This window comes from Phytophthora infestans, genomic scaffold (assembly GCF_000142945.1).
Source record: "Phytophthora infestans T30-4 supercont1.4 genomic scaffold, whole genome shotgun sequence".
NCBI lineage: Eukaryota > Oomycota > Peronosporomycetes > Peronosporales > Peronosporaceae > Phytophthora > Phytophthora infestans.
In genome coordinates, this window is record NW_003303755.1 from 1026064 (window position 1) to 1051460 (window position 25397).

Consider the following 25397-nt stretch of genomic DNA (forward strand, 5'->3'; position numbering starts at 1 on the left):
AAACGAGAAGAATGTCGCTCAAAAAGCAGTTATCAAGAATCTGACCAAGGCGTTGCGAGGTCAGCCAGCTCGGCGCTTGATTTGCACGGATAGCTTCTACACATCTGTCCCGCTTTCGAACAAATTGCTCTCTATGGGATTCTACCATGTGGGCACTATGCGTCGAGACCGGCTGGGGTGGTGCAAGCAAATTGAGTTCACGCAGAAGACAAGACCAAAGAGTATGCAGAGAGGAACCTATCGTATTGCTCAGTGGCGAAACCGGCCTGAAATCGTGGCGTGTGTGTGGATGGACAGCCAACCTGTACGATTTCTAGCTACTGGGTGCTCGACGCAACCTGATAAAGTTTCTCGGCGGGAACCGGATGGCTCTATCACAATGGTACCATGCCCGCGCTTAGTCGTGGACTACCACGAAACGATGGGTGGAGTGGACGTCCACGACCAGTTGCGCTTGCAACGTTACTCAATCCAGCGGTCGGCTCGAATGCGGAAATATTACAAGACTATATTTTTAGGCCTTGTTGACCTTGCTTTGGTGAACGCGTTCGTCGTGCACAAAATCGCCAAGCAGCGCCAAGGGAAATCCGTACCAACACACGCTGAGTTCATGCGGCGGCTACACGTTGACCTCCTGTCGCAAACCCGTGAGGATTTTCTTCCGGAAAACAACGGCGAAGAGCTGTTAGCTGCTCCGGTGCCAAGGCAGCCACACGCCCTGCAGCAGACGAGAGAGAAGAACGGGCAAAAGAGTAGGCAGTGGCTGTGTAAGGTGTGCTCCGCGTTGGCAGGACCGGGAGTACGGAGCTATGAGAGCAGCTACTTCTGCCGGACCTGTTCGCTTTCCAAGAAGGGCCGTGTGACCCTGTGCAACAAGGCGCGACGGCTGGAGCAGGGCAGTGAGCTTACGTGTAGCCAGGTGTGGCACCAAACGTGGCGCAACGGTACTGCCGTCCCTCCCGAGCTGCAGCACAAGATTCGCTTCGTAGCGAAGCGCCGCGTGGACGACGGCAACACCGACGAGGATTTTTTGTAGGATTGAATGAAAGTGTGTTGGCTCCATGAATGATTGTCATTTTGGCGCGAAATTCGTTTGCCCATCCGGTAACTATCTGAGCATTTTTGCAGGGTTATATTAATTTAGAGAATTTTGAGCGCTCTTTGTTCACATGCCGTTTTCGTAACAGCGTTCTCAGCCAATCGTAAGCTCTCACTTGATGACGTGTCCCTGCAATAGGCTTTCAAAAAGATATTTAGTACTGTTTTTATCGTATACGTTAATTCATATGCTAATTAATACGGATAATCCGGAACAATTTTCGGGGTAGAGGGGTTAACCAATGGTTGGCTTTGAACGACCTTGGTACCTTGTACCTATTTACGGTGTAGTTGTAGGTTCAAGTCCTACTAAGCCTGATTAAAAAAAATTATTTATCCCGGAGTATGACGTGTCATACTCCTGAAGTGTGGAGTGTCACACTTCATGTAACCAGGGTACACTTAGGGCTACGTACCCCGTTACAAGTACAATACTTCAAAATACTTTTGTATATGCAAGTGAGACTATCTTTACTAAGTAAATCCTTAAATTTCAGCGCTTCGCTGTAGTGAAAGGAAAAAAGTGAGTGAAAACGAAGTTAACTGGCATGGAACGTTTGCCAGTAAGCATAATATCACGCGGCTTCATATTTAAATCCAGCGTATTGATGATCAATAAGGAGCTTACATTCTTGGCACCGTGGAAAACGCTGAAGCTCACAATTCTTCAGTCGGTGCTGCGAACAGCGTTAGAAACGCGCTATTGCGTTTGACGTTTTGTCATCTTGAGCCAATAGACAACGTAGCGTCATTGCCCGTTTTAACTTCACCTAGATCTACATCTTGACGAAACGGTTTTTATCGAGCTCCTAGCGAAGTGACTTGAATTCAAAATAAAAAAAAAAACTTTTCTGGATCGCGAAAACCTGAGCGCCATCGCTCACGGAAGCAAACCTAGAAAAGCATGATCGGGCAGGCATGCCGGTTGTTCCTAAAGCCAACGAGAAAAATTAAATCATCAACAGCGACCAAGTCAACGCATCCGCATTAGTTTAGCTATCATGACCAAGCCTGTGGGAACAAAGGCCATTCTTACCTAGTTGCGCTCGCCAAATCGAAGACACACGTGTTCTATAAGATTCTGTTTTAACTCATAATGAAGTGCTTCGTCTTCGATGGCTCAAAGTGCGTTTGCAATTATTGTTACGGAACACTCGGGTGCAGCAAACTGTTTATGCGGGGCTCACCCAGTTGTCGTCCAAAAGATTGTCATGATTCAACGAGCTGAAGGGTAGCTCGTCCTCAATGATCATAATGTGGAGGATAATGCTAGTCAGCTTCACATCGTTCGTTGCGTTCACTTTCCATATCTTGCACGGCAAGGCTAGAGCTCGAAACCGCTGCTGGAGGACTCCAAATGCGCGCTCAACGTCTTTCCGCACTGCTTCTTTCTCGGCTGCGAATCTCTTCCGCATGTTGCCTTGCGGTGCGCTAATACTAGACTGAAAATTCGCCCAGATCGGGTAATTTCTATCGCCTGATCGTACGTTGCTCTATTCACCGTAAACTTCATCTGAAGCAAAACACCATTCACCAAGTCGTTGAGCAAGGGAGACCTCTCCAGGACATTCAGATCATTGTTTGCTCCAGTCATTCCGTAAAATGCGAGCCAAATCCACAACAACCGGGAGGCAACAGCTTCAAAAATCACAGTGTACGTCTTCCCTTTCCCTTGAAACGCTCCTTGCCAAGCGGTGGGCCAACTTTCCAGCTCTAATGCATGCAATCGAGTCTCCCAGACATTCCTGGAAACTCACGCGAAGCGTTTTCTGCTAGAAAGTCTTCAAGGTCATCTGCCGTTGGCATCCGCAAGTACCCTGGTCCCAGCAAGCGAATTACGTTCTCGCAAAAGATCTTGAGAGTTTCTAGAATAGTCGACTTTCTCATGCGTATTAGCTCGTCGAGTAGAGCTGTCGAAGCTCCATACGCAAGCATGCGCACAGCACAGGTAACCTTCTGCTCTGCAAGTAAACCAGGGCGCCAAGTTGCATCTGGTCTCTGACCAAAATAGTTTCTCTTCTCGTCTTCCACTAGTACATTTACAATCGTCTCAACGATGCTGCGGCGCATTCGAGACCGCCTACGGAAGTCTTCTAACACAAGCAACAAAGAACGGTGCGCTGAAAACACTAGATATGGGCTAGCAAACCGAATTTCTCCCGTACGGTCGTCGTATGTCGGGTTTGTACCAAAATAATTCTTCATCAGACGCTTCTTTCCAAATCTTGTGCTCACTCCTTGTCTTGGTCTTCTCTCTGCAGCAGAGCCTCCATGCCGACGCTTGGCTGGGTTGGTACCGTCCTCTTCCATGTATTTGAGATAGTACTCTTCGTCGGGGTCGTCAAAATCGTCAAGTTGCGGCGCGTAGCCCCACTCCATCGTTTCTTTCTGCTGCAAAAGATAGTTGATGTGTGGTGAACGGCCAATTAGATAAATTATTATTGTTTAAGTTCTTCCGGTGGGAGCATACCTTCTCATCACCAACTCAGCATAATGTTTAAGGTCCCAAACACCACGGCCAGTCTTATGGTTAAGTCCAACTGCTGAAGATGCTCTAAATACCAAAGCAATCGCCTTTGAATTGGTCACTATCGACACGAAGAAGACCAAGCAGAAGCGCAAGGACTACATAATCAAGGACACACTTACCGTCGTCGCTGAGCATAAAGAAGACGTTGCTGGCAGCAGTTTACATGCTCTCCGTAGCTAGCATGCCGTTGCGTCGGGGGCACTACGTGGGTGATGTGTTTTGTAGTTAGGAACCTTTAAGTTCGCAGCTCGAGGTCGCAGTTTCGAATCCTGAAGAGCCTTGTCAATGTACTCGTCGGTTTTGCTCCTGTAGAAAGGTTGAAAGTTCCTGCAACGTCGATAGGTTGTCGTTTGTTGTTCAGATTGGGCAGAATTTTCACAGCGAATATGTTATATCGCCCTCAATGCCGTGATTTCATCATCTTCACGTGCAGGCGTACGCATCATTCAGGTATAGAACTGGTGTACGATACAGCCGTGTTTTCTTTCGATTACACACAAATTTCCTCCCATGATCCAACACGATCTGATCGCTCCACGTACCCGCTCGATTCACGTCAGTCACGATACCGTTAGGGGGACGGGACTGCTCTTCAGCGAAGAGAAGATGTGTGGTGGCATAATTTCTTTGGAGGTAGTGAACGAGGTAGTAAATTGTTTGAGACTTGCTCGAACTTTGCGCAGTAAAGCCTCGCATGAGCCTCTTGTAGCGGTGGCTGTCTAAAAATTAGGCTTAAAAAACCTTTGTACTTGGTCCATGTTTGGAACGCTACGGGGCTGTTTGTCGTGCGATTCGATTAGATACTCAACATTCTGTATTAGCTCACGGCAGGTCTGGGCAACATCATAAGGCAGCGACGTGCTGACGTCTGGCGACGCAATATGAGTTGCTTTCGTTTCTTGAACCGCGCCAGCCGTCTCGCTGAAACGTTAAATTTATACATCGGGATCCTTTAGCTTCTTTTAGATGTTCTGAACTTGCAAACGAAGGTAACTACCCTTCACGCGTAGCCATTTGACACTCCTGTCAAGGGCCCAGCGGTATGTGTGTGGAGGGGTGCGGGGGGGGGGTTCTTCCATATCGACGTGCTTGGGACCGCGTCCTTCGAAATTAAAGCGGCGTGTGATTCGAGTTGCGAACTGTTGACCCACGGAGGCATCCTTCAATTGTTGGCGATTCCTGGGCAATGGACTCTAGACTGGATGTCAGCGCACACCCGGTCGAAATTAAAAAGGGATTTGAGCCCTGTGGCTTGGTTCCTATAAGGAGCTGTTTAGCGAAGCCAAGCTTTATAAATCTCTGAAGAAGTCCCTTGCTCCGAACTTGGATATAGAGCGCTGAGATGGATCGTATCAGTACCTGCTTAAGCAGAGTGATGACCGTGAACAGCTAGGCGCTTCAGCGCCGGAGTAGTATCTTCCCGATACTTTAACGACAGCTAGAGGGGTTGTATGAACAGCCTAAAAAAAGTTGCCTTTGTGGACAAAGCAACATAATGCTACAGCAGCTCATTTACCGACACACCGCACAAACACAGCTTATTGGCACACTAAATTTACACGGCTTATGTCTCATGTGGCAAAAGGAACTGTAGTAGTACATTAGCGTCAATGGAGGCAATATGCTCCGAAACAAATTCCAGCATTTTGTAGCCTGAAAACTGCTGGGGTCATTGTAAAAAAACTGAGTTAAAAATTGCTCGTCGCCCTTTTAGGTGGCTTACATCCTTTTGCTTTCTTCCATGCTAAAAACCAATTGCAACACACGCTGTCGAAAATGTTTAGTATTCCTAGCACTTACTTATAAACGTAATTTATAGCCTTTTTTCTGCGTCAACAAGTATTGTGCTTTGCAAAGCTTTTGTCGTTTATCACTTGGGTGGGTGTTTGATTTATAATAAATCGAGGTCGTTGTATATATCAAAGTTGTTATTATGCTTTACAGATGGAATGTCCATGCTTAGATCGAGCATGGTCGGAGCATAAAACCACGCGTAAAAATGAGATGGGAAGAGGCAGGCATCGATTTGTTTTATCTGTGATCGAATTACCTTCTCAAAACGGCAAAAAGGGTTGATTTACAGAATATCGATGCGGATTTGGTGGTTGATCGATAACGAGCTTTTTGTCAATGCTCACAAACTTTGAGTATTGATTGACAAAAATATTCTCAGTCACAAAATTTTAAATAACATTTAATGTTTTTTTGTAAATACAGTGTTTTGCCTCAATAAAGAGCATCTGATATACATGTATATGTCATTTAAAAGATAAATGCGAGAATACAGGGAGCCAAAACAAAAAGACAGTGATTTGACGCAAGATCAGCTGCATAAAAATGGAAGGCTATAATCTTCTGGGTGTTCTTTTTTAGGGGCAGATTACCATAGCGTAAAGCTGCCGACTCGGCCGACACCGGCCGACGCCTCGGTGATTGGTAAAAAATAGACTGGTCACACAGAAACGCTTGGTTTTATTCTTAGTGAGGCTATTTAATTGACTGGATGCGCACCAAACCACTCGTTGTCATTTCAGATTTTTCAGCAGCAACGAACAAGCTAACGGTACGTAACTGCCTGCATTTACTACAGCTACCTACACCACTATCCAAAATCCCCCGAAGCTCTGATGGTTGAGCCCGGCCGAAAGGCCAGTGGAGCTGGCTCGAATCCATCCGGGGGTATCTTGATTACTTATTAGGTTTGCTACCAGGCGTCTGGTAACTCAGCTAAGCATACTGTAGTGCAGTGCTTCATACACTACCCATAAGTATGCTGTACGAGCTATCTAGTGCTAACGTATGTAATATATCTGTTTTCACCAACATGAGTGTCTATTTGTCGTTTAGGTTGCCGGGAAAATATTGTCTTTGACAGCCTCATCGTCAATGAAGGTCCTGAGCACAAGATCACGGCGGTCACGGTTAAATTGCGTAACCAGCTCCTTTGAGAAGTTCTCGCGAGGCTCCAAGGTCAGCTCCCAGTCTAACAGGTAGTGTGCCCTGTTACCCATGACTACGCGCTGCAAAAGACGTCGCACTCCGTAGGCCCCGCGCACTTGAGCCATAGCTCCATCGGTTGGAGGAATGAGCCATTCTTGGATGCCGTCCAGCTCAACCAGCCCACGCTTCTTCTTGTTGCTCCTGGCCTTGCATTTTCCCGTCAATCTGAAGAAGATTGCGCCGAGAGCTTCCGGTACACGGTCTCGAGTACCGCTTGTCTGGATCATCGAGCTTCGTAAAGCACGGATGGACGCGTCCATAACGCATAGTTTGGCAGCTTTTGCAAACGTAATGCAAAGCGTCTTGAAGTCACGATAAGTGATGATGGACTCAATAGACAGCATGCTGAATGTGATAGTTTGGCGGCGAATTCCAAAGTGCTTTGTTTTTAATACTTTGTCTGTAAATTTGTATGGTTTGGTTGTTACTGAATAACTGGACAGGGGAGCTACCAAATAACTGGCCTGTTACTGAATAACTGGCCCGTTACCAAATAAGTGGCATGTTTTAGAATAATCGATCACGATTGTTACCTATTAATGGTCTGTCACAAAACGATCTGTATGTATAAACCCGACAAAAAGGTACCTCCCACAAGTTACTCTACGATTTCTGCGGTGGGGGTGAATAGGTTTAAAAACTGCGGCTTGATGGAAACCACAACAGATCAAGGTGTAACGGAGGGGGTTACAGCGCGTCGGTGCACATCGCTGACGCTAATGCAGAAGCTCGAGAAACTTATTGTCTGGGATGCTAGTCCGGAATGAGATCCAGCACGAGCCGCTCGCGAGTTGGGTGTTAGCCGAGGTGCTCTCAGTAGGTGGAAGAAGAAGTATCCGGATCCCTCGCGCAAGAAAAATGATTTAACACTCGGCGATGGAGCGAGGAAGAGAGCGGTAGGTTGAGGGAAAAAATAAACGGAAACCTCCTGCTTTTGAACCAAGGGTGTTGGAGTACTACGATACTTGTCTGAGAGAAGACGGCAAAGCAACGTACCACGATGTTTTTTACGTACTGTAGCACCACCCCTGAGTTCCTGTTAAAGGACTTAGGCGCTCAAAAGGTGTATGTGACGAGGTTCATCAAGCGCTACAAACCGTCGCCAGCGGCCCCTTGTCAACAGAAGACTCCCTGTGGTAGCCAGACTACGGAGCACGTCAAGCCACATTCAGATACCAGCGACGAGCTAAATTCGGGGGGAATATAGCCCTGCGTATCTGATGAAAGCAACGAGCTGGTTAGCTCGGGTGTTATCAGCGACGGGAGACGCCTTCCGCTAAACAACATTACTGACCGGAACAGCGCTATGCCATTCCCTCTCGCTACGGCCAATGTCAGCACTGCCAAACCGAACAGCTCAATTGTACAACGAACACGTGCGAAACAGTCACTCGTTAGTGTACCGATAGAAGATTTTGAGGCGACTCTGCCGCCCCCTCCAGACTCTGCAGATAACGATGTTGGGGACACCGCCACCGGTACACCTCCAGTGAATGATAATGGCGAAGGTACAGTCAATTTAGATGGTGAAAGTGTTGATTGTAAAACTAAACACGATGACGAAGAAGACCCGACATCTGATGACGACGAATACGACGAAGTCGAGGACAAGGAAGACGACGAGGGTGATGACGATGATGAAGATGATAGCGATGCAGAAGACGATGAATCTGATGACGACTACGACGACTATCCGGAGCCAGATGAATCAGATGACGACGGACCATTGGCAGATGACCATGGCGAAGAATCGGAAGTTCAATATGCGGGGCAGTGTACAAAACTGTTACTGGTTCTAAGCCGATAGCTTCTAGGCGTCAGCGTGTTCTACTCGCAAAACGCAGAGGGGCAGTTTTTTTCTTTTACAGTTCGCAACCTTGACACATCGATGCTGGGAGGAGAACGCTCTGTAAAAGTTTTCAAAGATGATATTATGACGCTCAAACCGTTTGGCTGGCTTGCTGATGTGGTAATCGACTATGCCATTTACAAGGGCATATAATTTACTGAAGGAGCTGTGAAACTTTATCGGGCATCGCTTTTCAGTCAAATCAAGCAGGCGAAGAGCGGTTGGTGAAAGCAGTTTCAAGGATGTCAAGAAGCTGGTTGACAAGATTGACTGGGATCTGTATTTTGCAGTTCTAATTTCGGTTTGGGGCGATAAATATTGGAGCTTTCTTGTTGTTGAAGAGCCCGCAAAGCCATCAAGACGCATGTTTCACGTTGACTCTTGCGTGGGATTGCATGTATCTAGCCACGTATTCGGCATTGCAGCGCAAATTTTGGCTACAGTCTGTGGGGTCGCCTCTGATGGTTCTGCAACGACATCCGTCTGTGAGACTCACCCGCAGCAAAAAAAAACTCCGATTGTGGGGTCTACATGTTGTATTACATGGAGAAGATCGCTCTGTATATCACCCAAAACAAGAGCAAATCGATCCAAAGCGAGATAAAAAAACTGACGTCTGGATTGAATACTAGAAGATCGGACAAGCTCCGCATTAAAATGCATCAATCGCTGAGCAATCTCACCGGTATGAACAACTAGTCAGCTCAGCAGCCTTTAACAGTGTTAAGTTCACAAATATATATTTTGAGTTGCTGTATATCCAAAACGAACGCGTTGTAGGTAGGTGAGTGTAAACATTATTTGGATTTAGACCACTTATTTGGTAGTGAGCCACTTATTATGTAATAGATGTGGCCAGTTATTCAGTGACAGGCCAGTTATTCAGTAACAGGCCACGTTTTGGTAACAGGCCACTAATTTAGTTATAGGTATCTATGTACGTACAAACAAGTCTTGCGTTTCACACGGAGCTGGATCGAGGATTGCTTCGATTGCAACACGAGCTCGAGATTCTTTTATCAGGGCATCCAACTTACCTTTCATGATAGTATTTTCGCAATTGCTTCAGGACGGAAGATCCACTCTTGCGCTTAGCCCCATGCGCTACGAAAAACTTAAGCATGTTCTCTTCCGAGTGTTGCCCCAATTCGGGTATAGCTTAAAGCCATTTTGCAGGGAAAGCTTCATGTAGCTCACAATTTGCTTGTACGCTGATTTTTTTGCCGGTTCTCGCAGACATCCCAGAGCCGCGGCGTCTTGGTATACCACACAAACCATATTGCTGTCGGCCACTTAGAAGCGGACTTAGAGCCACGCGATTGGGTCTTGCTGGTGTCACAGTGTTGAAATAGGTAGTTCCCGCCGCTTCTCCCGCTGTCCCGGGCTCAGATATGGGCATTGACACGGATATAACTCCACCGCTCTGAGCTTGTTGTTTCTCCAGCTCCGTCACCCGTTTAGCCAACGCTTGATTCATCGCTACCAACTCGCTAATGACGCAAGTTTTGTGGTTGATCAGCGCATCTTCACGCAAAACATTTTTCCGCCATTTCCTTCTGGGCCGTCGCTTTTCTTTATCGTTTTACGCTGAAGCTCAGAGCTCCATGCCAACACTTGTGCTTTCTCAATGCCAAGTCCTACGAGAATTATGCGCATTCTAGACACGTATGAACACATCGGATACCGTTCTAGAACCTCAGAAAATAATGCTGGATCAAAGAAGCCGTGAGTACTTCGATGACACGATCACTTAGCCGCTTACTGGAATCTTCGGCGCAAATACTCGTCTGGAAGAGGAGATTGGCAATACAACGGGCTTTTGCCCGTGTTGTGGAATCAAACCACGATAACGTTGGAACCTGGGGCTTTACACTTGCTTCCCATCCGCTCAGAACTCGCGCAACCTTCTGATCCTCACTTGTGGTATTGAACACATACGCGAATGCCTTGTTTGTAGACGTCACGTTCCATAAATCACGGTCGAAAATCCACTGGGCGCTTAGAGTAGCATCGCCGCTTGCATGCTGGGCATTACCGCGGCGGAAAGAATGCGAGGTCAAGTTTGGGGTAGGATTTGCTCTTGCTTGTGCTTCGCTCGCGGATTTGACAATGCGATTGACATACGCGTGTATCTTCATGTTATCATCATTAGTTTTCCGCTTCTTCGTGCGTGGCTTGCTGGAAGTCTCGGGGGCCGTTTCTGTGTCGTCTCCGTCACAGGCTGCTAGTGCTTCTGCTACAGGGATATCTATAGAGGTAACGCTTCTCTCTTCGTCTCTGGTAGCAAGTTTGGGATGATCCAGTAAACGTGAGCTTGGTGTATCTTGCATTACCAGGACCATGGTGATCGCATGTAGCGGGCAGGTGACGAAAATCACTTGATCAGGGAAGATCGATATACCTTGCTCTTCCGATGTCTTCACGCGTAACAGCCTCACAAAGACGACTCCGCTAGCGCTTACGGTGAGGTTGCTCCTTGCGACGAAACCTAAGTCTGAAGCGCGGCCGAACGCATACCACATCAAGGCAAGGAGTGCAGCCTCTTGGTAGTCCTTAGAGCTCGCAGCATCAAAATACAGACCGTCCATCAGAATACGTAGATCTTCCTTCGTGCACGCCGGCGCTCTTTTCGTAGTACCACCTTCGATGCGCTTCAGGCAGTGCCGTTCAAGAGTCTGGGCCATCTTAAGAAGCTTCTTCTCGATTGAGGCTCTTTTTTTCGGGTAGGTGTCGAGTAACCAGTTTTTGACGTGCCGGTAGTAGCTGAGTTGCGAGCTAGCGCCTTCCCTCCTCGCCCTTCTGCACTTGTAAGATAAATCGCGAAGCGATCCATCAGCTTGACAAACTTTGCCCCAGTCATATCACCTAGAAGAGTGGCTGCGATATACTGCATATTGAAGCCTTCGGCCACGAGGAAGCGAGCGAACGCATTGATAGCTGTCTGTTGCGCACGCTGGGAGTTGGCCGGTGCAAGCTCATACTGTTTTGAAGTTTTTTGTCGGTCAGAGGGGAATATCCAAACGATGCTAAAACATTTGATGGTTTCTATACATCCTAGCGCATATTTTGTACCTTTGCCGACATTATATGTCGGCACAACGTCGGCAGCTTTTTCACCCAACCCTAATAACTCGGATTTGATAAAATAATTGCATCCACGACTTGATTGGCTGTTTATCAAATATCAGCTCGATACGACCGCTGAGTACTCAGATGGTAGGACAGAAATAGCTAGTGGTTACAATATGAGCAAGGGCATGAACTAACGAGTCAAGCCGATGAAATGAGTCTGCGGAAGCTGAAGTGGCGAGGTATCGGCCGCTTGGAATTGCTTGCATGGCTCAACGAGTTCCTCCAGACCGACTATACGAAGGCAAGGAATCATTTTGATTACGAAACCTCTTTTCTTACTGATACGTACCTTGGTCCGACTGTGATACTGTCTTGGCAGATTGAACATCTCGCAGATGGCATCGCGTATTGTCAGATCTTTGATGCCTTGTACCCAGGCAAAATAAATCTGCTGCGACTCAATTTCCGAGCTCGAATCGAGACAGAGTACGAGCACAATTTCAAGGTGCTTCGGCGTACCTTTCATCTATGTGATATCCGAAAGGTGTGTTCTATCGATGTGTCGGAGTAATATCGTAGACTGTAGTCTTCTAATTGAAGCGTGTGGTCACTATATAGGAGATTCCCGCTCGAAAACTTGTCCAGGGTATTTTTCAGGAACATTTTGAGTTTTTGCACTGGATCCACGACTACGTTCATCGAACCTATCCCGATGCTGTCCGTTCTTACCACGGCTTCGAGCGTCGCCAGGAGGCTCTACGTCTGTCAGATTCAGACGTGAAGGTCAACAACACAAACCTTATCCCAAAGTATTCGGTAGGCACGCTGCCAACCTAACAATGCCTCTTTCCATTATGATACTCAATTCACCGATGCTCGTAGAGTTCACTGAGGATGCGTCAAGAGGGTTTCAACGAAAAATATGCCTTCGAACTAGACGAAGTAAGAGCTACGAAAAGCCCCAGCATCGATGAAATATCTTCGAATGTGGTTCTTGAAGACCAAAAGATGGACCCAGTCCCATATGACGACGAAGAATTCGGCCCGATGGATCCTTCTGTGCAACTTGTTCGGTCAGAAACTGGAAACATTTCTCCTGACGTAAATTCTCACGCGTGCGTGAAACAGACATTCATTCAGTAGCACTCTCAGAGCCAAGGTTGCCATTACGAACCTTGAAGAATGCTTTGATAACATTGACACCAAAAAACCGTATCAGTCAAAAACTGCTTCTAAAGAGGACTCAACTCGGCGTCCAAGTTCTCGATCAGAAGTAAGCAGCTGTGGACGGAAGACTAAAACTAGAAATGTGCTTGCGTTCAAAGATCCAAGGGAGCCAGACCCGATGATGTGTCGATATATATATGACCTGGTACGTTCACCATGGTCGAATTATAGGTACTGCTATAATGATCTCCTCTCGACTCTACTTTCAGATCGACTGCTTGGAATCGGAGCTGTTTGGACGCATGAAAGACTTGGTAAGGATTTGAACATACACAACGATCTTCAGGGCTTAACGTACACCATTCCAACAAACATGCAGCAATATCTGGAGAAAAACGTCGAAACGCTATTATAGTGGAGGTGCAACTGTCGAAGCAATAGTCAAGATCAGTCACACGCTGACCGCGCGGAGCTACAAGTAGACCGCCTGTAAATTGCTTCTGGAATACTTTATATTGAATGCGATCAACGTGATCTTGCGTTTTATTGCGGACACCGTGCAGCATTGATAGTTTAGGATACAAGACACTAAGCGGCTATCATTGTGATGTTTTTTCATCGAACCATCGCAACAATTTCTTTAAGCACACCAACCCAAACTGGAGAAGTTCACAGCTGCATTTAACAGGTAAGAATAGTCAGATTCATACCTCGCAAGCAAAACAGCTCAACTGCTTACAATTTCTGACAATTGCTTTGTACTTTAAGGAATTCGCAACATTTTTATCAATGCCAGAATTTTACTTCTTATCCGGCAGGAGCACACCGTACGGGTAGTCACCAGTTTGCAGCGAAAATGTCGCGCACAACGGGTTCGCAGCAGCAGTCTCGTTGTACACATCGCAGTCTGTCTCCGGTTTTATCGCGATCACGTAGTCTGTGTCCTCGGCTACCAACTTGAAGCCACTGCCGATCTGCGGGTAGTACACGCTCCAGTCATCTGCGGTTAGTGTGAAGCTCACAGTCTGAGACTGAGCAGGTTCCAGGCTGATCTTTGAGAACTTCTTCAACTGCTTTACCTCGGGCACCGAAATTGAGCGATATGGCTGAGTGAGGAACAGCATCACAGTCTCCTTGCCAGCCATACTGCCAGAGTTCGTGACGGTGACAGTCACGTCGATAGAGTCGGAGCTGGAGGTGACGTTGGTCTTACTGAGAGTAAGATCAGAGTAGCTGAACTCGGTGTAGCTGAGACCGGTACCAAAGTCCCACTGCATCTCGCAGTAGCGCATTGAGTTGAAACGCGGTGGTTGTAAGGTGTCATGACGTTACCGGCATCCTTCGGGTAGGTGATCGGCATACGACCACTGGGGTTCACTTGCCCGTAAATGATCTCAGCCATGGCCTTGCCTCCTTGTTCACACGCAAGTAGACCGTGGACCACGGCGTGGACGTTCTCCGAGAGGTCGCCAAGCAGACGGGGGCGGCCTTTAAAGAGGACAACAATGACCTTGGTGCCGGTGGATGCAAGCTCCTTGACGTACTCAATCTGACCGGCAGGAAGAGCAAGATCGTTAATATCTCCGGTCTTCTCGGCGTACGGGAGTTCACCGATGACAGCAACTGTGTACTCGGCCTTGCTGGCGTGTTGCTTAGCGGTAGTCAGGTTAGCTGCCGTGTAGTTCCCATCAAACTCCAGTCCATTGAAGTAGGTCACCTTGTCGCCAACGATCGCCTCCAGGCCTTCCTTGACCGAAATGCCGTTCGGGAAAAGGTCGTTACCAGTGTAACCAGGCCATCTAACGCTCCAGCCACCACACTGGTTGCCGATGTTGTGAGCAGAGTGGCCAGTCAAGAACACAGAAGACGAGCTCGAGATGGGGAGTGTGTTGTCGTTGTTCTGGAGCAACACAATCGACTCGCGAGCCATCTCCAAGGATTTTTCAACATCAACATCATTGCGAACCTTGGCAACGTCGTCTGCTCCTGGGATGGGGGTGTCAAATAGCCCCAACTGCAGCTTGGTCTTGATGATGCGCTTGGCAGAGTCCTTGAGTCGGTTGAAGTACTCGGGGCTTTCCTCGAGCAGAAGTAGGGTACTGTTCAGATACGCGTCATTGAATCCCATGCTCATATCGATCCCCGTGTGCACGTAAGACATGCGAACAGCCTCGTCCCCTGTACGTGCAACGCGGTGGTACGAGTTAAGCGATCCCATTTCGCCAAAGTCTGTGACGGCAAGTCCGTTAAGGCGAGATCCTCACGCAGTAGTTGCTGGAGGATCTTGTGGTTGCCAATAGTGGGGACGCCGTTAATGGAGATGTAGTTTTCCATGGTTGTCATAACGCCAGCGTCAATAGCTGCCTTAAAAGGTTTCACAAAGTAGTTGAGTAGATCGAAGTCCGAGATCTCAACGCCATCCTTGTCGTGGCCCGTTGGGGTTTTCGAGTAGCCCACAAAGTGCTTCATGCATGCTGCAGTCTGGTTGTTGCTCTGCAGACCGCGAATGACAGCATCTCCCATCACCGACACGAGATGAGGATCTTCTCCAAAGGTTTCGTAGGTGCGTGCCCACAACGGGTTGCTTGAGATCTCGAGAATAGGGCAAAATATCGAGGGGATTCCAGCAGCCTGCGTGTCCTGGCCAGTGACGCGACCCATTTCGTAGACCAAGTCCGGGTTAAAGGTGGCGGCGCCGTTGATTTGAGCGCCGAACAGAGTAGTGTTCAAAACGAAACCAGCACCGTGGACCGAGTCAATGCCGAAGATCATCGGGATGCCATCGTTCTCTTCCATGACGATCTCTTGGATGCGGGTGATGATATTACGCCACTCGGCAACGTTCCAGCCAACGGCGAAGGTGAGTTCGTTGGGGCCGTTCGTGAACGGTGTGGTCAAAAATGACCCGACATGGCGCTTGGCGTAGTAGCGCACCAGGTCTTCGTTCAAGGAATAATCCTCGTTTAGCAGAGAAAAGACGGCGATCTGCGCCAGTTGGCCAACGACTTGGTTTTCAGTGAAGTTCTCGACGATGGAGTTGGCTCGAGCGTCGAGGTCGTCGGCAGAGGTAGCCACGAGTCCCACAGCAGCAATGCAGACTGGGAGAAGCCACTTCTTGAGCATGGTTTGCTTGGAGTCTCTTGTGCTCTTGGTGGTGAGTTTGGAAATGAGCTCAGGAAACCCCACCAAGCAGGCTCAGTGTTAGCCCACCACAGTGATGGGCTAACACTGACAGTCAGACCACATCCTCATGCAAAAGCGTGATACCGGTACTGTAGTGTCTTGCATACCTCCGCTCCGCTCTTGTCGTACAGTGTATACGCACGTACACGCATGGACCAACACTGTTGGCAACAGCGGGAACTTCCCGGGGAAGCGCCTCGCTTGAAGCGGAAAAGCAGAGTAGCCGAGAGTTGCATTATGCAACTTGCATTTCGGTACTGTAGCTTCAACTTTGCCGCGTTATGCACATGGCCGCTGGGGCCAATGATTTAGCAAGAAAAAAACTAACCGAAAAATAACGTTTTTAAATCAATAGAAATGTTCATTGAAGTTAAAGAGAAAGGGCATGATCAACAAAAAACGAGCTGTAATGGGTCACTGGATGGCGCTATTAATAAAACCCGACTCTTACGTCGTTGACAGGATGCTATTAATAAGCTCAAGAGGGGCCCTCCGTAGACCTTCCAGTCCATTATACCATATGTTGCTCAAAATGACCGGGTTTTAGATCAATAATTTTTTTTTAACGTTTTATTTTTTTTTATTCGTAGACAACCAATCAATATTGTAGTTTAAGTGGGAGTGCGTAGCCTCGGATGAGCTTGCAGACAGGGAGGACTTCCGCGCGAAAATCCGGGGTGTACCTATAGTTCTTGATCAAACGAGATGAGCTCGAATCGATTTTTCAATTTCTAACTACAGTATTATAATAGTATTGAAAAACATGTATCATCGTTAGAAAACTGAGCCTGGAGCAGATTGCTTGTGGATTGTTGTTCTCGCTTGTCCGTCGGGTCTGATGTTGCATCTTACAGCATATGTACAGTAGAAGTGTTTGTGCTTTTATAATCGTACTGTACTATAATACGGTGTGCTTGGTCCTTTTCGCAAGTCGACAGGAAAACGCATCCATGTCTGCAAGTTCATGCTATGCTCGCTCAAGTACTGAAATTCAAGACAGCTGACATGTTCAACAATGTTGAATCAGCTGACAGCCAACTTGACTGAACGTACATGTGCTGTCTACACTGTAGAGTCTACAGCACACACGTTGTAGACATAAGTGGCCCGGTGCCTTTACATGTACTGTATCAACTTGATATCAAGGAAAGTTTTCTTGAATGGAGATCGCTGATGATTAGAAAGTGGCTTCTACTTGAATTCTTGATGGCCTTCAACCACGCTATCATCGACGCTACTGCAGTGACTGCAGTGCAGTGCAGTCAGCTACACTTACATGATCCAGAACGAAATAATATTTCGCAAATACTACTGTACATGTACTTCAAAGTTCATGTACCAGTACAACTCATTGCACTCCGCGTTTTGAAGTAGTCGACTGTAGTCACGTTTACATGTAGCTTATTTGTCTAGCTATGTCATGTGCGGAATTCAAGCTCGGTTCACATCATGCGTAGGAGCGACATGTTGCCGGCCTTTGCGACGGACTCGATTCGAGCTGGCACATTTCCATTGTAGGAACGATCTCAACATTAGAAACTGCAGGTTGCGTCTTTGCAATTCTTTCGTCGTGATAGTCAGTGATCGTTCCTTCTCCTTTAGATCCGACTGAAGTTTGCGTTGCTTTTGCATTGCTCCTCTCAACGAGCCGACAGCGTCTTCCAGCAGTTCAATGTTCGAGTCATTGAGGCTTTGCTGAGACTTTTCAGCTCGTATCATTGAGCTGTTTGAGCTTGTTACACCTGGTGCCGCACTAGCTGAATGGAAGTTCACAGTGTTAGACGATAATACTTTCTTGCCATGAGTCTTGCGAACGGAATTGGAGCCGAGAGTCTGGCTGAGTTTATTCACTGAGCGAGGTAGTCCCAGCGAGTTAAGACCCTCTACGATCCCCTTGGAGGCTGAGAGGAAGTCGCGCGACTGGAACACCTGAGCTCTCGCAGAAGGCGACAGAGCTTTATACGCCGTGGCGAAATCCCAGGCGGCTTCCACAACGCTTTGTTGACCGGCAGAGCGGCGCTCCATTTCCTCGATGAGGCGCTGGTTCAAGCCCACCAGGTCCTTAAGCTCAGCACACCTCCGCTGAACGGACTTAAGTTGCTTGTTCCGTTCAGTGTACTCTGCGATTTTACGATCCACCGCCACTTTCCAGCTGGCCACTTTCGTGTTAATTTCGACCAAATAGTCCGTTAACTCGTCAGCTCCACGAGTCTGCGAGGACTTTGCTCGCTCGGTAGCTCCCCCTTTGTCATTCTTTCGTGCAGGTTCGCAGAACTTACGCACTAGTTGGATGCAGTTAGCCAAAGCCATTGTCGTAGTGGGTGAAAACGAGGGCCGCAGAGGGCCATTCGCACTGGCGTTTAGCTCTGCTCGGTACTTCTGTACTCGAGCTCGATGTTTCCAGTTGTCGAAATATTGAGTCTGTTGACTTAGCAGCAGTTTCTTTGACTGTTGTCGAGCTAATACAACGCTGAGATATTGCAATTTGTGGAGTTGTTGATTCTCCAATTTAATTTTCAACTTGTGCCAAGCGAGGAGACGAGTGGACTTCTTGAGGTGGTCGACAGTGTTGAACGACTCCCTCAATTGAGCTGTAAGGTCGTTATTCGCTTGTTTGGTTGAGTTAGCCACCAAGCACTGCACGAAGAACTTCCACTTCCAGTGCCTCAAGTCCATCTCCAGAGCATCTATTGTCTCTGCTGCTTGAGTACCGTTTCTTGCGATAGCTTCTAGCCATTCTGGCTGTGAAGTCGACATTGCAAAGGCGGAAGTACTGCTACTTAGAAAGTCTTCATCTTGTACGACAATTTGTGGTGACGCTGGCTTCGGAGCGACCCGACATTCGCCTTCATCCGACGCCGAGTCGTCCTCCCTCGCCACTTTGCGGGCAGCTAAGTGCGATCGCAGTGTCTGATATCGTTTCTCCACTGAGCTCAACTTCTTCAACGCGACGTTAACCCGTTCTGAAAGCTGACAGAAGGAGCGCTCTGTTCCTCGTTGACATGCCATTAGCATTTCACGGAACGCTCGCTGCTGCAACTCCGGACGTGCTTGCAGTGTTTGGACCAGTTTGACTAGCGCCTTCTTCTCTCGTTCCATCGTGCGATGCTGCTCAGTTAAAGACGATATCTCTCCCTTGAGAGCCGCTTCATTCTCGATTCTATCATGAGTCTGTGCTTCACTATCAGCTTGGAGTTCCTCGACCGATCGCTGCAGACTGTACTGCTCTTCGGACAGACTCTGGACGTCGTGCTCCAACGCCTGCTTGTCTTCACTTAGCGTGTTGTACTTGTTCATCCACATGAGCATCGTTGTCTTGGATTCTGCCAGCTCTTGGGACAAATCCTCGACCCGCTCGCAGCTCTCTCGCTGCGCATTCTCTAGAGCTGCTTTCTCGTTCTTCAGCTCCTGTTCAAGCGATAAGCATTGCTGTCTCACAGTGTCTAGTTCGCGCTGCGTTCGCTCCATCTCTGCGTTATGCTGAGTTTCGCCTATGTTCTTCGCCTCATTAGCCCCCGACAAGGCTTGCTCCAGCTGAGAGTGCTCAGATTTAGCCGCTGATAGCTGCAGTTTTAACGCTTCAACCCTCTCCCGAGTCTGTTGTAACTCACTCAGTTGTAGTGCTGACGCTCCTCTCTCCACTTTTTGCAGACTTGCGAGAAATTCCTTTCCCTGTTTTAGCTCCTCAAAGCCCTTTTCAAGACGCTGATTCTTCCTCTTACACTCGTCGAGCGTTTGTAAAAGCCTCTCGATTTCTCCAGCTGATCGGCGCTTCTCCACCTCGAGACCGCCGTAACTGCGCTGTAATTCAGATAACTGGATCTTCAAATCGGTAATTTGAGTTTCCTTCTCCTGTAGCTCGGTGATTTGTGCTGCTCCATCCTGCTCCTTCACGCTAAGTTGGTCTTGCAAGTCCTTTAGCGCTGTATCTCGGTCTCCCACCATCGTCTCGCAACGTCGAGCAGTCTCATGTAAACTCGCCACTTGTTTCTCCAGCTCAGCAGTCGACTGGGTCAGATTAGTGTGCGTGTCATTTAGATCTGTGTACTTCATTGCAAATGCTCGCTTCTCGCTGGCTTCAGCGTCATATTTTCCGACAAGGTCGTCGAATTTCCGCTTCAAATGCGCTTTCTGCTCTTCTAACGCGTCCAGCTGCTCTTTCAGCACGCGAATACTGCGTTCACAAGTTCTTTGTTCCGCGTCGCCTAAATTCTGGAGCTGGTGCTTTTCCTGCGTCAGATCTAGAATCATCTGACGCAGTTCTTCCTGCTTCTGCTTCGCTGATAGGAGCGCAGACGAGAGTGCAGAGTTCTCTCGCTGCAGATGGCCCCGGTCTTTTTCAGCTTGAAGCAGCGATTCTTCGTCTGTTGCGGCGTGTGCGCGTAGCTGCTTCACTTCCGATCGGAGCGCAAGAAGCGACGCGGAGTTATTACGATCATCTTCTTTCGCATTTTCTGCGGGAAACTTGTCGTCCGTGAAAAGTCTGTGCCGACGGTGCTGCGAGACAGCAAAGACGAGGACCAGTCGTCCTTGTCATGGCTACGAGTGGACTCAAACGTCGACTTGGAGCCATCCCAGCCTCGTCTCGCCTTTCGAGATGAAGCTGTCGAGTTCTCTAACGCCTTCTCCAGTTTCTGGATGTGGTCGTGAAGAATATCCAAGTTCTTGTCGTGGTGAGAGGACAGCTGTGAGCGCAGTAGACCGATCACTTTGGCTGGTTCGTCGTCGAAAAACGACGCAGAACTTGCGTCGGAGCTGCTTTCCAAGCGCTTGAGTCTCTCGTTTTCTGCTCGTAGTCGAATGATCTCCTTCTTCTGGTCATCAATTGTCTCCCACGCAAACTGTAGCGATGCCTCATTGTTAGCTGCCGAGTCTGCCTGCTGTTTCTTCTGCGGACTCTCGACACCCGCCACTTCCTCTAAGAAATCCGTCCTTAGCATCAGCTGAAGTTCCTCCAATTGCTGTTCATCGCCTGCGCCGATACAAACTTTACTGCGAACCTGTCAGCCCAAGAGGTTAGTCGGAAACAACAACCCAGGCAGGAAAATAAGTAACAACCCACGTACTAGTTCCTCGTCTTTCTGCAGATGCACGTGCAGTTGACGCATGATCTCGACACTTTCCACTTCATCCATCACCATTCTCTCCTTCTCCTTCATCCGCAGCTCCATTAAACTCACGAGAAGTTCCTGTACGATCGCTTCAGCCACCAACAATCGTGGGGATTGGGCGCTCCACTCTTCCTCTTCTCGTCCTCCATAATCTCCCGAAGTCTACCCATACAGAAGTCCAAGAACACCATTAGCCCTCTTCCTGCGTCTCTTTTTCTAATTGCCATCCTACCGATCGTTTGAGTCGTCGCATCCGCTGCTCGCAGACCTGAATGACCACTTCGAACAGGTTGTTGCTGCTTTCAGAGCGTCGTCGACTGCGGCTCTTCCTCCACTCCTTGGACGCTGCTACTCGAGTGCTCATCATCTCCTTGCGTTCAAGAAACTCAGTGATCTGTCTTAATAGACCCAGCAGAATGTCACGACCGCGATCTTCAGGTGACGATGACGAGCTCTTCGAGACTGAGAAGGGCGACACATCCTGGTTATCCACGACGCGCGACGAGCGCATCCGCGCGCCGGAACGCGACAACGAGCGCTCCATCGCTGGTCTACAAGCCGCTTCTTCTTGCCCACTGTCCTTCCCGTTGCTGGTAGTTTCGCGACTGAGCCAGCGAAGAAACCTCCCACGCGTCCGTTGGTGATGTGGTACCACCAATCCATACGTACGAATGGCTCGACAGTTTCGACTTTAGTGTGGATGAAGTAATGTGGATTGGATCTGGTAGACGACGGAGATGTCGAAGGTGCAGAACTCAATCGGCCGCACAGATCCGACGGGCTGTCAGTGGAATGATGGAAGTCAAGAGTATTGCAGGGCCATATATCAATGCTGCTTGGTATTGCTTGCATTCATCAGGCCCACAGCTCTTTTTTCCCTTAGGAACGTGGTTGTCAGTTACCACTTGTAGTAGCGGCATCATATGAGCTGGCCAGCGTGCGCGGCCCACAGCTATTGATATGTGACGATGGGGACAACAATATCGAAATTGAAGAGCTCGAGCACCGAGTCTTATTAATTAATGAATCCCAAAACTATCCGATCGAAGCACGTTTCCCCAATCCGGTACATGTAGTGATTCCCGAAGCTGCAGTGACCAGTAAAGACTTCACTACGGCAATGTATGTCACGTCTTACTACGAAGTACGTACGTAGTACGTTGTGTCATGTACCTGCAGCTGCAGCCCAGCATAACATTACCGTGATTTAAGGAATTTGAACGAGAATCAATTCGGAAATGACGGCGGAATTTGCTCTTGTGAAGTTTCTCAAGCGCTAGAGGAGGGTCTGGAAGCAAACGCAGCACTGCAAGCTGAAATTTTGCAGCTGAGAGAGGTACCGGTACTATCATTTGAATCAGGTGTTGCGAAATAATCATTGTATTGGAATTTCAATACAATATTAAACAATAAATTATTTATTTTTGAGATGCCAGATATCACTTTCAATAACTTATTTTCCCATGGTCTTTCCAATTTTGTTTTTCGGTTTTTAAATGGAAGGCTTATTTTGGCTGCAATTATTTATTTTCGCTGTTGATTTCAGAAGCACAGTATCTTATTTCTAAGGGCTGTGATAATATTATTGCAATGATATTATCGGGACATTCAAATTTTGAATGTCCTTATTTCCCTTCTTCACTAAAGAAGTGAAGTACATAGATAAGCACTTCTCTGAAAACTAGCAGCCCCAGATCGATTACCGGTAACACAATAAATCAGCATTTACACAGTAATGCGGTTCACGCGCTCGGTCTTCTTGGCTTCTTCGATGATGCGAATCTGCGGAATCACCTCCTCCGGGTTCACCAGCAGCTTCTCCTCTCCACGGATAGCAGCTGCAATGTTCTTGTAGTACACTTCATACGAGCCGAGTTTGCTAGGAACGACGCGAGTCTCGCCCGTAGCAGCGTCCGTGAACTTGCCGTAGGTGCTTTGAGGCTCCTGGCCCCAGCCTTCATCGTCAGGACGCTTTTCAGCACGCAGGGCGTCCTCCTGTCCGTCCTCGCCGTACTTCACAAATGTTCCCTTGGTGCCCACAACAGTGTACTTAGGGCCTGGGTTCTTGACGAGCATCCCGGCGGTCAGGATCACCTCCCGTTTCGAAAACTTGTTGTATTTGAACTCGAGACGGAAGTAGTCGTCGTTCTCGGCTCCTTCACGCTGGATCTGCACGTCGGACACGACCGAATCGGGCTCACCAAAGAGCTGCAGCGCTTGGTCCGTCACGTGAGCGCCCAGATCGTAAAGCACGCCTCCACAGAGACCAGCCTTCTCCTTCCAGTAGCCTTTCATGCTGGGACGGTAGCGGTCGTAGTGGGCCTCGAACTTTTGCACTTCTCCGAGCGTACCGTCCTCGATCAAGCCTCGTAGAGTGAGGAAGTCGCTGTCGAAGCGGCGGTTGTGGAAAATCGAAAAAAGCACGCCGTTAGCCTTGGCGATACCGCACAGGTCATCGGCTTGCTGTGCCGTGACGCACAGCGGCTTGTCCACCACCACGTGGCGCTTGGCTTCCATGGCCTGTTTAGCCTGCTCGAAGTGCACGGTCGTGGGCGTGGAGATCACTACGAGCTGCACGTCCGTGGCCAGTAGCTCCTCCATGGAGCGCACGGTCTTAGGTGCGGGTGACAGCACCTGGCTCTTGCTAGTCGAGCGCTCCAACACGTGTGTGAGCTCGAACTGGCCCGAGCTCATGAGCAGCGGCGCGTGAAACACGCTGGAGCCTGTACCGAAGCCCACGAGACCGACACGGATCTTGGCAGCCATGGATATAATAGTAGTGCTGGGAGTGAGAGTGCTGCTTGGTGTGCAAGAGGCACCAAATTCCAAAGTGATCTCACCTGACTCAAGGTCGCAATTGCAGAGAAATGAACGTCAGGCGATCATGCTGCGATTTGCTTTGAGGGCAAGTTTCACCAATTGCAGCACAAAATTTGTGCTGCAATTTTGCTGGTGAGACTGCGTCAAACAAAATGTTACTTATGAACCCAAGTACTGTTTGCTGGACCAGCATCATTTAATGAGCGACGTGAGTGACGGTCGTCTACCTGTACATGTAGCAGTACAATTACCTGTACATGTATCACGCAATTTTCGACTTCCCTGCAGCTTTCGCTTTTCATCATAAACAAGCGAGCGGCGAGCTAATGCTTACGAACAAGCCACGTTCGCAATCAAGGACGGGTAGTGTACTGCAATCTTTGGTCCTTCAGCTTTGATACCGCTCCTCGACGAATGTAAGCTGGCAAACGAACGGTTCATTCTTATACATCTACCCGAACCATGTCTAGTCCATTTTCTTCGAAATAGCCGTAACGCTGAGCTGACCTGGTCATCGATTGACGAGCCATTCGTTGCATAAATTGATTCAGCTCGATGGAATCGTACGCAGCCTCTTCAACCTGCGGAGTCACCTCTGGCCAAATTGACAGACTACGGATGCCATTCTCCTTCTCGTGCTTGAAGCGCTTCAGCATCCGCGACGCGTACGCCTCCACGTCGACCGGGTACAAGTACACCAACACAAACTCTGCGTAAGGACCAGCAAAAATTCTCTTGATCAGTGCAGCGTCAGCAATCGCTCCTTCGACCACAATTGGGGTATTAGGATATTGTCGAAAGAAGGAATGAACATTCGTCACAAATGCGTCCATGACAGGAGCAGGTAGAGCATTTTTGTAAATCTTGAACGCGGAAGGGAACCCGAAAATGCAATACTTAGATTAATACATCGATGTGAGCTGAGAAAATTAATAATTCAATTATTTGCAAAACTTCGTAAGTCACGATTGTAGTTCAGAAACATTATCATCTCGAGCCTGGCTGGAGACATTCGCTTCCGTAGATCAGACAACACCAGCTAAGCGAGAGAGAAGAAGCGCTCACACTCGTTAGACGTTGGCGGGATGTACGCGACGTCGACGTAGTGCGCAATTGCGTTTCTTGAACGCCGCTCTCACAATAGAACGCTCTTCGGCGGCTCTTGAAGACGACCGTTCGAGATCAGGCGACCTAAATTCAGCGCAGGCTAATTTTTCCGCGACGTTCAGCGCGTCCCCACGCTGTGACTAGACCTTACTCAAAATTGGGGTTGTTCTCGTTGCTGGCAGCCATAAAGTAATAATTAAATTAAAAAATTGGGATTAATTTTTACGCATATTATTTTTTCGGGTTCCCTGATTCCCAGTACTCTTCACCACTTCATCCAGCTCCAGTACTTCATAACCTATTAATCGACTTGACAAGTACGTTTTCCCAGTGCCGCTCTTCGCTGTCAGGAATACATACTTAGGCTTCAGCTCGTTGATGCGCACGATGGCCTCCTCCATCGATGCACCAACAGACTTGTCTTCTCGTTTACCAGCATTCATATTCGTTTATGAAGGTA

At 48.3% G+C, this 25397-nt stretch overlaps 7 protein-coding genes across 7 annotated transcripts; 2 read left to right on the forward strand and 5 right to left on the reverse strand.

Moving 5' to 3' along the window:
• Positions 1-6471: 6471 nt before the first annotated feature.
• On the reverse strand, positions 6472-6972 carry PITG_03209 (uncharacterized protein; the record flags this gene model as incomplete). The annotated part of the gene is made up of 1 exon (XM_002906245.1): positions 6472-6972. One exon carries the CDS (start codon positions 6970-6972, stop codon positions 6472-6474), a length of 501 nt encoding a protein of 166 aa, XP_002906291.1.
• Positions 6973-11760: 4788 nt separating this feature from the next.
• PITG_03211 (uncharacterized protein) lies at positions 11761-12217 on the forward strand (the record flags this gene model as incomplete). The annotated part of the gene is made up of 3 exons (XM_002906246.1): positions 11761-11902; positions 11945-12097; positions 12150-12217. 3 exons carry the CDS (start codon positions 11761-11763, stop codon positions 12215-12217), a joined length of 363 nt encoding a protein of 120 aa, XP_002906292.1.
• Positions 12218-12443: 226 nt separating this feature from the next.
• On the forward strand, positions 12444-12848 carry PITG_03212 (uncharacterized protein; the record flags this gene model as incomplete). Its single annotated transcript, XM_002906247.1, has 2 exons — positions 12444-12622; positions 12788-12848. The coding sequence occupies 2 exons, from the start codon at positions 12444-12446 to the stop codon at positions 12846-12848; spliced, it is 240 nt and encodes a 79-aa protein (XP_002906293.1).
• Positions 12849-13516: 668 nt separating this feature from the next.
• PITG_03213 (glycoside hydrolase, putative) lies at positions 13517-16051 on the reverse strand (the record flags this gene model as incomplete). The annotated part of the gene is made up of 4 exons (XM_002906248.1): positions 13517-13716; positions 14049-14945; positions 14981-15887; positions 16007-16051. The coding sequence occupies 4 exons, from the start codon at positions 16049-16051 to the stop codon at positions 13517-13519; spliced, it is 2049 nt and encodes a 682-aa protein (XP_002906294.1).
• A 1279-nt stretch (positions 16052-17330) lies between these two features.
• PITG_03214 (uncharacterized protein) lies at positions 17331-21554 on the reverse strand (the record flags this gene model as incomplete). Its single annotated transcript, XM_002906249.1, has 5 exons — positions 17331-18601; positions 18674-20288; positions 20333-20899; positions 20966-21172; positions 21243-21554. 5 exons carry the CDS (start codon positions 21552-21554, stop codon positions 17331-17333), a joined length of 3972 nt encoding a protein of 1323 aa, XP_002906295.1.
• Positions 21555-22680: 1126 nt separating this feature from the next.
• Positions 22681-23776, reverse strand: PITG_03215 (uncharacterized protein; the record flags this gene model as incomplete). Its single annotated transcript, XM_002906250.1, has 1 exon — positions 22681-23776. The coding sequence occupies one exon, from the start codon at positions 23774-23776 to the stop codon at positions 22736-22738; it is 1041 nt and encodes a 346-aa protein (XP_002906296.1).
• Positions 23777-24273: 497 nt separating this feature from the next.
• On the reverse strand, positions 24274-25123 carry PITG_03216 (uncharacterized protein; the record flags this gene model as incomplete). Its single annotated transcript, XM_002906251.1, has 3 exons — positions 24274-24539; positions 24978-25021; positions 25089-25123. 3 exons carry the CDS (start codon positions 25121-25123, stop codon positions 24274-24276), a joined length of 345 nt encoding a protein of 114 aa, XP_002906297.1.
• Between the last annotated feature and the right edge of the window lie 274 nt (positions 25124-25397).